General features: G+C 36.5%; 1 protein-coding gene across 5 annotated transcripts in view; it reads left to right on the top strand.

Annotated features, from left to right (window-relative positions):
* Positions 1-12,610, top strand: part of LOC115217128 (1-phosphatidylinositol 4,5-bisphosphate phosphodiesterase beta-4) — a 203,371-nt gene extending 190,761 nt beyond the window's left edge. For 4 of the 5 annotated variants that reach the window (XM_029786732.2, XM_029786731.2, XM_036507169.1 and 1 more), the window contains 9 exons: positions 213-312; positions 649-753; positions 2,110-2,373; positions 3,647-3,875; positions 4,918-4,984; positions 7,034-7,209; positions 8,650-8,751; positions 10,479-10,623; positions 12,230-12,610. In XM_029786732.2, the coding sequence (XP_029642592.1) occupies positions 213-312; positions 649-753; positions 2,110-2,373; positions 3,647-3,875; positions 4,918-4,984; positions 7,034-7,209; positions 8,650-8,751; positions 10,479-10,623; positions 12,230-12,298 (1,257 nt within the window). In that variant the 3' untranslated portion in view covers positions 12,299-12,610. The remainder of the gene's footprint in view (positions 1-212; positions 313-648; positions 754-2,109; positions 2,374-3,646; positions 3,876-4,917; positions 4,985-7,033; positions 7,210-8,649; positions 8,752-10,478; positions 10,624-12,229) is intronic. The other variant, XM_036507170.1, reaches the window with a different exon arrangement.
* The last annotated feature ends 3,151 nt before the right edge of the window (positions 12,611-15,761 follow it).

Below are 15,761 nucleotides of genomic sequence, written 5' to 3'. Positions count from 1 at the left end.
ATCTACTCCTCATTTGAGCATTGAACAACAATATACTCCTGCACCTATGTATAATGCAACTGCACACATACACATACCTACATACACACACACGTGCAATGTATACATTGCACGTGTGTGTGCATGTGTGTTCATATACACTCCCCCCACACACGCACAAAAGTTTACTGTTTCAGAACTTTGCTGATTGCTATTTGGTTTTTGTCTTGCAGGTAGTGCTACCTGATCTGGCAGTTCTTCGGATTGCTGTGTATGAAGACACTGGTAAACTGATCGGTCAGCGGATCCTGCCATTGGACGGATTACAAGCTGGTAAGTGGACTTCATTGGATCTTTGGTGGGAAGGTCAGTGTCGGCCAGGGTCTGATTTTATTTTTTATAAGTGGGGTGAACAAGTGTACCCAGGGCTACAATATCGTGTATGCCCTTTCAACCAATAAAGAACCTTCTATTCTGTAGGTTGACCTGCTGAGCACAGCAGCCAAATCTCCCTCAAAATCCCTTCAGAAAGAGAGGTCTATGGTTGGTACACCTTTGATTATAGATCTGCTGGATCATATCCAAACAACCCCCCACACTTTGTGGCCCCAATTAACCTGATGACAGTTTATTAAAAAGTATTTTCTTTCCTTCTTCTCATCCACTCAGGCTATCGGCATATATCACTACGAACAGAAGGCAATTTCCCCCTATCATTACCGACAGTTTTCTGTCGAATCATCCTGAAGACCTATGTCCCAGAAGGCTTTGAAGGTAATTTATCAACATTTTTATCCTATTTCTTCCTTTCTTCTTTTTTTGGCTATTATTATTATTGTTGTTGTTTGTTCCTTCTCGAGCCATGCCTGGGTCATACGGGCCGGTGTCCTGGTTTCTTGGTGTATAGGTTCCCCACTTGGACAGGACACTGGTCTGTCGCAGGTGAGCTGCAAGATGTAGGAGGAAAGAGTGAGAGAAAGTTGTGGCAAAATAGTCAGCAGAAGTTTCACCATTACCTTCTGCCGGAGCTGCGTGGAGGTTAGGTGTGTCGCTCATAAACACACACATCGTCCGGTCTGAGATTCAAACCCACGATCCCTCGACCGCGAGTCCGCTGCTCTAACCATTAGGCCATGTGCCTCCACTATTATTATTTTATTATTATTGGTGCAACAGAGCAGATACCAGCCTGCCTGGAGCAAAACTTGACTGAATTCGGACTGGACAAGTGTACCGCCATGCATTTTGGGAGGAAAAGCCCAACATCCACATACTCTCTCCACAGCACTAATATCAAGAAGTCTTCTTGTGAACGTGACCTGGGCGTTACTGTCAGCAGCGATTTGCACTGGACAAAGCACATCTCTAAAATTGTATAACCGTCTCCAATGCCATAAAGATTTCAAAGGGAATATTCCAAGGAGATAGTCTCTCTGTACTTCTTTTCATTTTGGTATTAAACCCATTAATCATTCCTGCTATAAAAAACCAAATGACTACATGCTAGGGTTTGCAACTGCAAGAGATATTAATGTAACCCATAATTTCTTTGTAAGATGACCTTAAGGTTTACACTAAAATCGTTAACAATGCCAAAACACAAATGTATTTTGTAGCCAGATTTGTCCCTGCTGACATGTAAAAAGCACCGTCTGAACATGGCAGATTCCAGCACCACCTGACTGGCGTCCATGTTGGTGACACGTAAAAAGCACCAACCGATTGTGGCTGTTTGCCAGCCTCCTCTGGCCCTTGTGCCGGTGACACGTAATAAACACCCACTACACTCACGGAGTGGTTGGCATTAAGAAGGGCAGCTGTAGAAACACTGCCAGATCAGACTGGAGCCTGGTGCAGCTGCCTGGCTTCCCAGGCCCCGATCAAACTGTCCAACCCATGCTAGCATGGAAAACGGACGTTAAGCAATGATGATGATGATGATATCACCTTGCTTCTAATCCGCACTAAATATGTTTTCATTCTTTATTAAAATCTATTAAGTCTTCTAGAAGCTAATCCTCTTCTCCCTCCTCTGCTGTAATTTTCTATTTCATGGCTAATATAGGCCATGTTTGTCTGATGAAGAAGCTAACACATCCATGCCAATTTTTTTTTTTTTTTACTCAACAGATTTTGTGTCTGCCGTGTCAGCACCAATCCAGTTTCAATCCATGGCAGACAAGAGAGAGCAACTGATGCTCGGGATGGGGATCGATGAAAATGATATCGGGGATGTACCTGTGGCAAAAGAGAAAAATAAATCTACCCAGAATGAAAATGTCAAACCAACTCCTCAGACACCAAACGGCCCTTCCAAAGACCAAGTGAAGGAAATTCCTAAACAGTCCAAACAGATGACATCATCATCACAACCTCCACCTGCCAAAAAAGAGGGTCGGTATTTTCCTCTGTTTTCTTGCTTTTTTAGTTTGTTTTTATATTTGTTGTTGCAGTTTAACCCTTTTGATACCGACCCAGCTGGAACTGCCTCTCGCTCTGTGGTACTATGTCTTGTTCTCAAAAGTTCTGAATTAGATTTATATTTAAGATTAATGGAAAAGGTGAAGAAGGAAATTAATCAGCAGAAGACATGAGAGAAGGAGACCTCAATGTGGTCACTCTATATGCTAGAAATAATAGCCTATATTTCCCTCAATCCCAACCCTTGCAACTGCTTCTAATGTACATCTGCCTAAATGTAGAATTGTGTTTAACCCTTTCAATACCAACCTGGCTGAAACCGTTTCTGGTTCTGTAGTACGAATGTCTCTTTTTCAAAAGTTCTGAATTAAAATCGTCCACCAAACCTTAATCACAATTTATGTTCCTAACACTAGCTTAATGATAACGAAATTATTTTACTAAATTCTTTCTTTTATTTAAAATTAATTGAAAGAAACACAGAGCATCTCAACAGAAAAACGGTAACAAAAGGGTTAAGAAGAAAAATATGAAGAAGAAGACATGAGAGAAGGAGACCTCCATGTGGTCCCTCTATATACTAGAAATGATAGCCTAAATTTCCTTCAATCCCTACCCTTCCAATTGCTTCTAATGTGCATCTGTCCAAATATAGAGGTGTGTTTAACCCTTTCAATACCAACCTGGTTCAAACTGCCTCTGGCTCTATAGTACAAATGTCTTGTTTTCATAAGTTTTGAATTAAAATCTTCCTCCAAACCTTAGTCACAGTTTATGTTCCTAACACTAGCTGAATGATAACTAAGTTACTTTATTAAATTCTTTATTATATTAAAAATAATTGAAAGAAACTCAGAACATCCCAACAGAAATATGGTAACAAAAGGGTTAAGAAGAAAAATAATCAGCAGAAGACATAAAAGGAGACCTCAATGTGGTCACCATATATGCTAGAAATAACAGAAATATGGTAACAAAAGGAATAAATTCAGTCAGTATGAAAACTCGTAGACCTGTGCAAATTTGTTTCTTTCATTGCAATTTTGGAGCTTTGCTCAACACATTATTTTAATTGGTACCTGGGGGGGTATTGCCTTACTAGCAACTTTGACTTACTAACTTACAATTTAGCAGCCTTGCTCAGCAATCAGATAGTTTTTAAACAAATGTGTGGTCGTTTAACATACTAGAAATAAGAAGTCAACTATAAACAATCCTTGAAAACCTGTGTTTCTCATATTTACAGAGGAGCTTCAGTTTGACAAGATAACACGTGAGAGTCTGATGCAGGAGAAAGTCTACGTCCGTTTGATAAAGAAACAGCAGAGAGAGGTGGAGATAATGAAGAAGAAACACCAGAAAGAAAAATGTGTGATGTCCAAACAGCAATGTACCTCTGTCGAGAAAATGACGGCACTCCATGAGAAAGAGAAGGCAGCCATGGAGAAATCATGGGAGAAGTTAAAGAAGAAAAAGTGAGCATTTGTCATTATTTTCTCATTTCATTTACCATTTCTCTACCAATAATTATCTTCTGCATCGATTTTCTTTTCTTCCTCTTTCGTTTATATTTTATTTATTTTAATTGTACGTAGTTGTGATACCTGTGCCAGTGGCACGTAAAAAGCACCATCCGAATGTGGCCAATACCAGCGCCACCTTGTGGCCAATGCCAGCGCCACCTTGTGGCCAATGCCAGTGGCATCTGTGTCGGTGACATGTATAAAGCACCAACCAATCATGGCTGTTTGCTAGCTTCCTCTGGCCCCTGTGCTGGTGACACGTAAAAAGCACCCACTACACTCACAGAGTGGTTGGCGTTAGGAATGGCAACCAGCTGTAGAAACACTGCCAGGTCAGACTGGAGACTGGTGCAGCCCCTTGACTTTCCAGATCCCGGTCGAACCGTCCAACCCATGCTAGCATGGAAAAACGGACGTTAAACGATGATGATGATGATGATGTGGCTGTGTGGTAAGAAGTTTGCTTCCCAACCACATAGATCCAGGTTCAATCCCACTGTGTTGCAACTTGGGCAAGTGTCTTGTGAGTGGATTTGGTGGATGGAAACTGAAAGAAGCTCATCAAATATGCCTGTGTGTGCGTGTATGTGTGTGTGTGTGTGTGTAAGACTACAGAAGATGTATATATAACAGCTTGAAGATGCTGCAGAAGATGTTGGATGCCAAGTTGAGGGCCTAAAAACCCTAATGGGAGATTGGGAGGGATGGAGAGAGGTAGTCAGGCTGACCTGGGCAATCAGCATGACTGGGTGATGCTTTGATTAAAAAAAAAAAGGTAGGGCTTTTATTTAAAAAGAAATTAAGAGTTGATGGCTATGACTTTTCTGTCAAACCCTCACCCTTACCTTAGACAGGTGACATTTATGTGGTTGAAGAAAACTAAAATCTTGTGGTGGTAAAGGAAAGCTAAATGAGATTTTAAAGTTGGTTAATGAAGTTCTGAAGGCCCTGTTGTTTGTTCTCTCTGACTTTGTGATTTTGTCTGCCGTTACAGTGACGATACCACCTTAAACAGTAAGGAAGATAAACTCCAAGCACTGATAGCTGCTCAAAAATCAAAGGTAAGACGAGCTCTGAGGAAATTATTCTTCCTCATAATATTTGTGAATGTAACTGTGTGTGAATGAGAACATAAGGAGAGAGAGAGACAGAGAGAAAGAAAGAGTCTCTAGATTACATCTGATGTGATGAACTTCCAAGATTAACAAACACTTCTTGTTTGTCTGTTAAATCAAAGCTTCACTATATACGAAATGATATTCCTAAATAATTAAACATTTTCTGTTGTGTCTGGGGAAAGTCATTCTCTTTTGGTGCCTTATAATGTAACACACTCACCGGTAAAATTTCCACTTATTTCTTATTTTCCTAAAATTTTCATCGTGTCTTGCAACCTTCTCAATAGTTTTGACTCTGTGTATAAACAGATAGTCAAAACTATTGAAAAGGTTGCAAGACACAACGAAAATTTTAGAAAAATAAAAATAAGAAATAAGTGGAAATTTTACCGGTGAGTGTGTTACATTATAAGGCACAAAAACAAAATGACTCTCCCCAGACACAACAGAATATGCATCAACACATGAACTCATATAAAGAATCTTGCAAACCAAATCCAAAAACGAAATATTAAACATATATATTTATCGTTGCTATTTGTTAAACTGTCGTATGTCCAAATTCACACAAATATTTTTATTTCAACATCAATTTTTGCATGCAGTAGCTGGTTCTTTTGGTCAAACTATTGTATCTCATACCGTTTCAGATGCCAAAATATCAAAAATTCTCAAGGTGTAGTACAACGGTTTTGCTATGGAATGGTGAAACTATTTTTTTGATTTCTGAAAAAGCAACGTTTTGGACTTACGACACTTTTACATAATAGCAGCGATATAAACACATATGTAAAAGTACTCATGTTGGTGCCATGTTAGAAGCACTTGTGATGGTACCACATACAAAGCACCCAGTCCATTCTGTGGCGCAACTGGCATTAGGGAGGGAATCCAGCCATAGAAACCATATCAGAACAGACAATGGTGAGGCCCCTGGTATTACCAGCTCCCAGTTAAACCATCTAACCTATGCCAGCATGGAAAATGTAACTTGAATGATGATGATGATGATGATGATGATGATTGTGTGTGTGTGTATATAGGTGTCCCTTATTTTGCTTTCCTGGAATTCTTGCCTTAGCATGAAACCAATTTTCTCATTGACTTTCATGTTACATACTAATATATATATATATATATACTTACTTACTGAGTTCCTTTCAAGTGTTGGGCCTCACGGAGGCAATGACCAAGACCCTTGGCATTATGTTGTGCTTGAGAAGAAGACCCATCAAGCCGAGCAAAATTGCAGTCGTGGCAGATACAGGTGTTGTGCAAATGGCACCCATGCTGGTGGCACCTAAAAGCACCCATTACACTCACGAAGTGGCTGGCATTAGGAAGGGCATCAAGCTGTAGAAAACCATGCCAAATCAGACTGGGGTCGAGTGCAGCCCTCCAGCTTGCCAGACCTGGTCAAACTGTCCAAGTGATGCCAGTATGGAAATGGACGTTAAATGATGATGATGATGATATGTTCCCAACCACATGGTCTTGGGTTCAGTCCCACTACATGGAACCTTTGGCAAGTGTCTTCTACTATAACTTTGGATCAACCAAAGCCTTGAGTAGCTTTGGAAGGTGGAAACTGAAAGAAGCCCACTGTGTGTGTGTTTGCATGTGTGCGTGTGTGTATGTGTGTGTGTGTGTATGTTTACGTCTTCTTGTCTTGACATTGCACGATAGTCGTAAACGAGTGTCACTGTCATACAAGCAGCGTAATTCATTTCCAAGATTCTGTGAAAAACATGACCGGTCATGGAAAAATATTACCTGGCTTGGAAACAGGTGAGGATAGGCAACAAGAAGGGTATTCAGCCATAGAAAATTTGCTTAAAAATACTCCAGCTGACCCATGGGAAAGTGGACATTAAAACAATGATGTTAATGATGATGATGTATATGTATATTACACAAAATTACACCCTCCCGCCCCATACACACGCACACAGACTCTTGTTAATTAGGCTGTATTTATTGACCTTTGTGCAGGTAAACCTTCTGGTGTCCGAACACACCAAAGAATGGTCAGACATGATTGCCAGACAATTGAAGGAGGAACATGAGCTGAACAAGGCCCACATTTTACAGCAGAACACCACAAATAATCGGCTTGTGGAGGAAGTACAACAGACCCAGTTGAAGGAATTGGAACTGAAACAAGACAGGTAAGAATACACCTGTACAGGTGTACAGAATGATATAAACAGAGTAATATTTTCATTGTTTAACCCTAGGTCAGTTTTGATCAAGCTGTTCCATGATCAAAGACTTTAAAACCGTGACTACCTCATCTTATTTTTCATACATAGTATATCTGGGACTGTGGAGGCGCAATGGCTCAGTGGTTAGGGCAGCAGACTTGTGGTCAGAGGATCGTGGTTTCGATTCCCAGACCGGGCGTTGTGTGTGTTTATTGAGCGAAACACCTAAAATCTCCACGCGGCTCCGGCAGGGGGTGGTGGCGACCCCTGTTGTACTCTTTCGCCACAACTTTCTCTCACTCTCTCTTCCTGTTTCTTGAGTAACGCTGCGATGGACTGGTGTCCCGTCCAGCTGGGGGGAACACAGAAACCAGGAAACTGGGCCCATGAGCCTGACTAGGCTTGAAAAGGGCGACATTTATCGTTTATGTGTTTGTTTACATTTGCTCTCCCCAAGTGGTGTTGTTGTTGCTGTTACTCCTGTCAACAAGTCATCTGCTTATTTTGTGTCTTTGAATTTGGGAAAAACAGAAAAGAATAAGCAACAGCAAGACTGTCCAGCTGTAATAACAATACCTCAGTAATATACTCATCTAACCCATGCTACCATGGGAAAACAGACGTTAAAACAGACAACCTAATGAAGAGAGAATACAGTGATAGTGATAATGAATGTGAACATTATGATGAAGGAAAATACCTGAGAGGAATGTGTTGCATACAAGCATGATAGGCATTCACCTGTGTAACGAGATAAGAATCTTTGAGTACCTGAGATTACCTACATTATTATTCATCATCATTGTTCGACCGTAGTTGAGACAATGGAATTCACTATGTTACGCCAGACTTCATGGTCCATCATAGCATTACGGAGGTCCTGTTGCTGGATGCCTGTATCCCTGGAGATTGCATCAGGGTAGGAGAGTGTCTGCCCTCTGGCATTGCGAGCAGATGGCTTCCAGAAGAGAAGAGTAGAAATTACCTCATTTTCAGCTCTACAACAATGTCCAGCAAACTGGACTCTTCTACCTTTCATAAGAGATGATACAGATGGTAATTTCCCATATATTTGTACTTTGGTTGGATGACGCTTCCACGAGAGATTTTGAGCTCTCCTAAGGAGACGAGTGTAAGTTCCATCCAACATTATCATTAGGCAAACCCTCACTCAAAGGGGTATTTATAATTATGAAAATATGCAAGGCAGGTAACTCCAAATCAACAAATTGAAGATTTTGGAGGGAAACAAAGACAACGCAGATGGTAGTGGAACAATAGATTCGTTTTGATCTGATTAGAATTCTTCAATAACGATGCGTATTTTACTGAATTCAGGTAAAAATAATAATATTGTCCTAACTTCACAAAAAAAAAAAACAACCTGTTTTTTTCCAATTCCAGAGACAACAAAGAACTGAGGACGATCCAAGCCAAACAATCGATGGAGTCTAGCAAAGCTGTACTGAATGATAAATCAATCAAGAACAAAGCTGAAAGAGACAGGTAAGTAACTGTCAAAGTGGGAGGTGGTGGCTGCGGGGGAAGGGGGCATCGGTGACAGCAGTGGTGGCAGAGGCAGTAGCGGCGGCAGCAGCAGTGGTGGTGGCAAAACTGTTTAGCCCCAGGCATTTTTCTCAGACTCAATGTGGTGGAATCATTAGCATGCTGAGCAAAAACAGCAGTATTTTGCCCATTGGTTCCTTTCTGAGTTCAAATTCTGCCGAGGCTGACTTTGCCCTTTTATCCTTTGGGAGGGGTTAGTGAATTAAGTACCAGTTGCATACTGGGAGTCGATCTAATCGACTGTTCCCCACCACTCCTTCCAAAATTTCGAGCCTTGAGCCTTTAGTAGAAAGGATCCTTAAAACTACATCTACTACTACTACTACTACTACTACTACTACCCTCATGTTTTGTGTTTTAACATTTTGCTTCCAATCAGCCTGTCTAAATGCCTTCAGCAGTTCCCATTCTATTATTCTTATTTCTTATTGCCCACAAGGGGCTAAACATAGAGGGGACAAACAAGGACAGACAAGGGGATGAAGTTGATTACATCGACCCCAGTGTGTAACCGGTACTTAATTTATCGACCCCGAAAGGAAGAAAAGCAAAGTCGACCTTGGCGGAATTTGAACTCAGAACGTAACAGCAGACGAAATACTGCTGAGCATTTCGCCCAGCGTGCTAACGTTTCTTCCAGAAGCTGTGGCCATACTCAGCTACCACAATACACAGCAACACATACTTATTTAAGACCCTCTTCCCAGCTCTGCCTACAGAATCACTCCTGACAAAGTAGTGAGTTGGATAAGGTTACACTTGTTTGTGTTTCTTGCCACAATGTAGATTAATCTAGTATATCTGATAAAATATCTATTTCCCAGATTGAGTCCCAACTTAGAAACTTTATAAGTCCTACCCTTTCGTTACTGTATTTATTTGAGATGCTCTGTGTTTCTTTCAGTTATTTTAAATATAACAAAGAATTTAGTAAAATAACTTAGTTATCATTAAGCTAGTATTAGAAATATAAATTGCGACTAAGGTTTGGTGGTATATTTTGATGCAAAACTTATGAAAACAAGACATTTGTACTACAGAGCCAGAGCTGGTTTTGGCCGGGTTGGTAACGAAAGGGTTAATCTTAACAACTTTACCTTTTCCTGTATTGTCAAATGTGAAAACCATGAAAACAAAAGAAGCTCATCTTCCCAAAACTTTTAAGTTTAAAAGTTTAAATGTTGTTAAAATGCCAATAAATAATCTCAGCTGCTTAAGCAGGAGTGGCTGTGTGGTATGTAGCTTGCTTACCAACCACATGGTTCTGAGTTCAGTTCCACTGCATTGCACCTTGGGAAAGTGTCTTCTACTATAGACTCAAGCTGACCAAAACCTTATGAGTGGATTTGGTAGATGGAAACTGAAAGAAGCCTGTCGTATATATGTGTGTGTGTGTGGTGTGTGTGCGAGTATATGTTTGTGTGTCTGTGTTTGTCCCCCTCCCACCATCACTTAACAACCGATGTTGGTGTGTTTATTTCCCCTGTAACTTAGCGGTTCGGCAAAAGAGAACTGATAGAATAAAAACTAGGCTTACAAGGAACAAGTCCTGGGGTCGATTTGTTCGACTAAAGGCAGTGCTCCAGTATGGCCACGGTCAAATGAATAAAAGAATATAATCTGTTGTTGAGTTTAATCTGGTTTTGTTATGGCGTTTTATATTACAGGAGGATAAGAGAACTGAACGAGAACAATACGAAGAAATTTATTGAAGAAAGGAAACGTTTAGCTGTAAAACATTCCAGGCAGGTAGAAGCCATTAAGAAAGTTCATAGCCAACAAGCAGAAGAGTTGCAAAAGGAGAATGAAAAAGTAAGATCCCCTTCCTTAATATTGCAGATATCTTCTCTATACAAATAGTAACCATGTCAATGATAGGGGTAAAATATGAGTTTTAAATTAATCAAATAATTATATATATATTAATTATGTTAATTGATGCTGAAAGAGTTAGAAGGGCCAGACAATGCAAAATGGAATTTGGACCTGGAGATCTCCATTTCCAGCGACTTCGAGGGCCACCTCCCAGTGGTGTCGGGCGTCAACGAAGAGCCCTCGACTACAACAAAATGACCAAAGTTTTTTCTTTCCAAGGTCTAGGGTCTCCTGCCCCTAAGCCTTAGACCATCACCTAATCACCCTTACCCTTCTTGTTGCTTAACAACAACAACAACAAGGACCACCAATAATGGTCTGTTTTGCTTTGTTTGGCCTTCTAACTCTTTCAGTGTCACATATCATATACAATGCTTCAAACAAACCACAACATTTTATTAATTATGTAATTATTATAAATACTGAAATTTTATGCCATTGAAACAGCTGTTGAGTACAGTTATATTATGTACAATGGTGGAATTTATGCTTTTCTGCTTATTCCTCTAAATGCCCTACTCTCAATGATCCTTTTAGCTGATTCAGTATATATATATATATATATATATATATGTTACAGAGATATTCTTGCATAGCAAGTGACTTGATCTGAGATCGTGTGCTGAAACAAAAACAATTGCAGCATGGAAGGTGTTTATAAGCCATTTAAGAAACACACACAAAAACCGTTAGATTCACTTTAACATTTAAATTTAATTTGTGCCAAATTATTTTCGTTGCTTTGAAACCATGACCTGTTTACAGGCAAAATTCTGTGCTGAATCAGAAAGAATGCAAATTTAAATGTTGAAGTGAATCTAATGGCTTTTATGTTATTTAAATGGCTTATAAACACCTTCCATGCTGCAATTCTGTGTGTATATATATATATATATATATATATGAATAACACCTGCGTTTAATTCCACTTATTTATTTATACATATTATACAAAATATTTCACATTAACCTGGAGTTTATACCTTCACAAACAGGGTGTTATGTCCTTATTACTTGTGTGATTTTATATATATATATATATTTATATAAAAAATATATTTATATATATATATATTTATATATATATATATATATATATATGAGGAAATATTATTCCAAACTTACAGGGAAAAATTCAATTTAGAAATACTAAATCAAATTTCACAAAATATAATATATATATATATATAAATTAGAAAAAAAATCACCTTTTATCAATTCAATAATGAAAAATTAAATTATACCATTTAGAAAAATTACATCTTATAGAAAGATTAAATATAAGATAAAATATATAACGATGATTAAGTAATGAGCAAAATAATAAATAAAACATATATATTTGGTAGAATATATACATTTTATTTATTATTTTGCACTTTATATGTATGTATGTATGTATATATACACATATATATATATGTGTGTGTGATAGGCTTCCACATAATTTCTGCCTACCATATTCCCTCAGAAGGCACAAGGAGTGATTTAAAAGTTTCTTTCTTTTCTTTTTTTTTTTTTTTTTTTCTTTTCTCTTTTCCAGGCCATAGAGTCAGTTGAAATGATGCACCGGGAGGCAAAACTAGCCACGAAACCTGAAACTGTCGTTTGATTCCAATCGGCTGACTATTTCTCTACAAGGGAGACACTCTCTTCGTTCTGCTGCTGCAGTTTCTGCTGCTGCTACTACTACTACTACTACTACTACTACTACTATTACTACTACTACTACTATTACAATTTTGATTTGTAAACCTTTAGCTCCCACTCCCTGTACAACCCCCCTCATACTTGTCCATCAATTTCCTATATTTTGCCATACCTTGATCTATGAGTTTTCTTTTTTTTTTGTTCTTTACTTTCATGAAGGTGGGGGGAGGATAAAAATTCGGCAAATAAGATATATATATATAAATATATATATAAATATATATATAGAAAAACATATACATATATATATATATATATATATGTATATGTACATATATTTATATATGTATATATACTCATGTGTGTAAATTTACATAACTGTTTCCACGCTTATATATATATATATGTATGTATTAATACATATATATGTACATATATTCGTGCATATATATATATGTATGTATATATATATACATATATGTATATGTATATATGTACATATATGTATATGCATATATGTACATATATGTATATACATATATATGTATATATATATATATATTTATATATATAGATACATGCATATACATATATTTATATTTATAGATACATTCATATATATATATACACTCACACACATACATACATGCATATATATGCATACATATATGTATATATGCATACATGCACACACACACACATACAGCACACACACATACACACATACATAAATGTATACACAGACACCTTATTGGCTTGTTTACACGTACATATGCATTTATAAAAAATTGACTATATTTATATGCACAAGCATACGCTTGTATAATTGTGTGTTTGTGTGTGTGTGTATGTAACTATGTATGCACAGAGATATAGAGACACACACGCACACACACACACACGCACACACACACATTCATTTAGACATAAAGCTAACGAATCCTAATAAATATATCCGATGCCATTAGAAAGCAGCCAAATTAAAGAACATGGCAACAAACCCAGTTAAAGAGTGTGTGTGTGTGTGTGGTTAGGGGGGATTGTTTTTTTTTTCTTTTTTTTTTTCACTTATATTGGCAGAAAATCATCAAAATTTTCACAAACTGAAGAACCAGGTGGCGCAGTGGTTTGTCTCAATTGCTCCAGCTGGGCTTAATATTTCTTCAGTGAAGATTGGAAAAAACAGTCTTAGTTCACACACACACACACCACACACACACACACACGCAGATGTACATGCGTACATATATGCATATTAAACCAGCAAGCAACACCATCGCCCTACACACACACACGCATACAGACCAGGTTTATATTGCTGTGGTATGCCACCATCTTGTAAAGAGGGTGGGGGAGGTGAGGTGCTCTTCATAAAGGAGGATAATACACAATAAGGATAATAATAATAATGATAATAATAATAATAATGATAATATTAATAATAGTAATTTTGTAAGGTAGTGCTACATACATACATGTATATATCTATTTATATATACACTCAATATATATCTGTTTATATATTATATATATATATTTACATATATACATTATATGCATATATATTTACACACACACATATAAATATGTATATATATGTGTGTGTGATATATATATATATATATATATATATATGCATATGTATATATATAATTGTACATATATATTTACATGTATATATATATATATGTATATATATATGTGTGTGTGTATATATATATATATATATATATATATATATATGCATATGTATATATATAATTGTACATATATATTTACACATATATATATTATATATATATATATAAACACACATGCACATATATTCTTTTATATGTTTCAGTCAATTGACTGCGGCCATGCTGGAGCACCACCTTTAAATATATATGCATAGGTATTTTATATAATATATGTAATGTACACACACACACACATATATTTACATACATATATATATATATATACATATATATGCGTATATATATATATATATAATATATATATATATATATATATATATATATATATATATATTACAAAGATAAAAGTGTAGTAGTTAATAGAGAAATATTTTCCACTTTAGGGGTCATTTTAATGATTTAACGAAAGTAAACCAATGCGCCACTAATTAATATTTTGGGGACATTGATTTGGATCGGTTTTTATTTTTTATTTTTACAAAAACTATTTTGTATGGCAATATTGTTTTTGTTGTTGTTGGCTTTTACCTAAAAGCTACACCAGTTTTTTTTTTTGTAGGAGAGACAGTTTTACTACTTGCAGCAGCATCAAACAATTTAATTAAATGACAATTTCCTTCTTGTTTTCTTTTTTTTTTTTTTTTCCGTTAATTAAAGGAAACACTTTCTAATGGTGGGTTTCTTTATATAAATATACATGAAACAAAGTTTTGTATGGTTATATTATTTTCTCGTCTTTATATTTTACAAACCTAAATACAGCAGTTCATATTAATTGACATTAGCTTTTTTTTTTTTTTTAAACAAGGGAGACAAATAGTGTTATAGAATAACATTTTCTTACATTCTTTTAAAATTTTGAGTGAGGGAGGGTCTCAAAAGAAAGCAGGAACACCAGGGAGTCTTAGTTTATATTTTCATACAAAAAATAGACCAGCTCATAGAAATGACAGATTTTATATAAAATGACATCAAATAATTTTTTTTAAACTTTTTTTTTGGTATTTTTCAAAGCAAGCACAGAGTGATACCTGTCAATATTTTCCTACAGAAAATAGGCCTGTTCACAAAACTGACAGTTTTTACAAAAAAATTATGAATTTAATAAGGTGACTTTTTTTTTATTAAGGTATATAGTAACACCTGTCATTATTTACCAATGGAAAACGAACAAGCTCACAAAAACGAAAGTTTTCACAATATATATATATTCTGTTGTGGCTGGGAAGAGTCATTTTCTTTTTGTGCCTTATAATGTAACACACTCACCGGTAAAATTTCCACTTATTTCACAATTTTACTTCCCTAAAATTTTCGTTGCGTCTTGCAACCTTTTCAGTAGTCTTGCCTATTGAAAAGGTTGCAAGATGCAACGAAAATTTTAGGAAAATAAAAATAAGAAATAAGTGGAAATTTTACCGGTGAGCATATTACATTATAAGGTACAAAAAGAAAATGACTCTCCCCAGACACGGGTCAATGGTAATTTCATAGTAAAGATAGCCTAATTCATAACAATAATAGTTTTTGCATAACAGACATCAAATAATTTAATAAGGTAACATTTTCCCAGACACATGAAAGTGTTGTTGATATTCTATCTTATTTTCTTATTCAAAAATGTTCATCAGTGATAGTGTTTTCTTGGTATGCTTGTTCTTTTATTTTTCTTTGTGTTTTATTTAAATAAGTGCCAGACGCGACAGGTTTAATAAGAAAAACATT

Source organism: Octopus sinensis, linkage group LG11, assembly GCF_006345805.1.
Source record: "Octopus sinensis linkage group LG11, ASM634580v1, whole genome shotgun sequence".
Lineage (NCBI taxonomy): Eukaryota > Metazoa > Mollusca > Cephalopoda > Octopoda > Octopodidae > Octopus > Octopus sinensis.
This window is presented reverse-complemented; position numbering and strand designations above follow the sequence as displayed.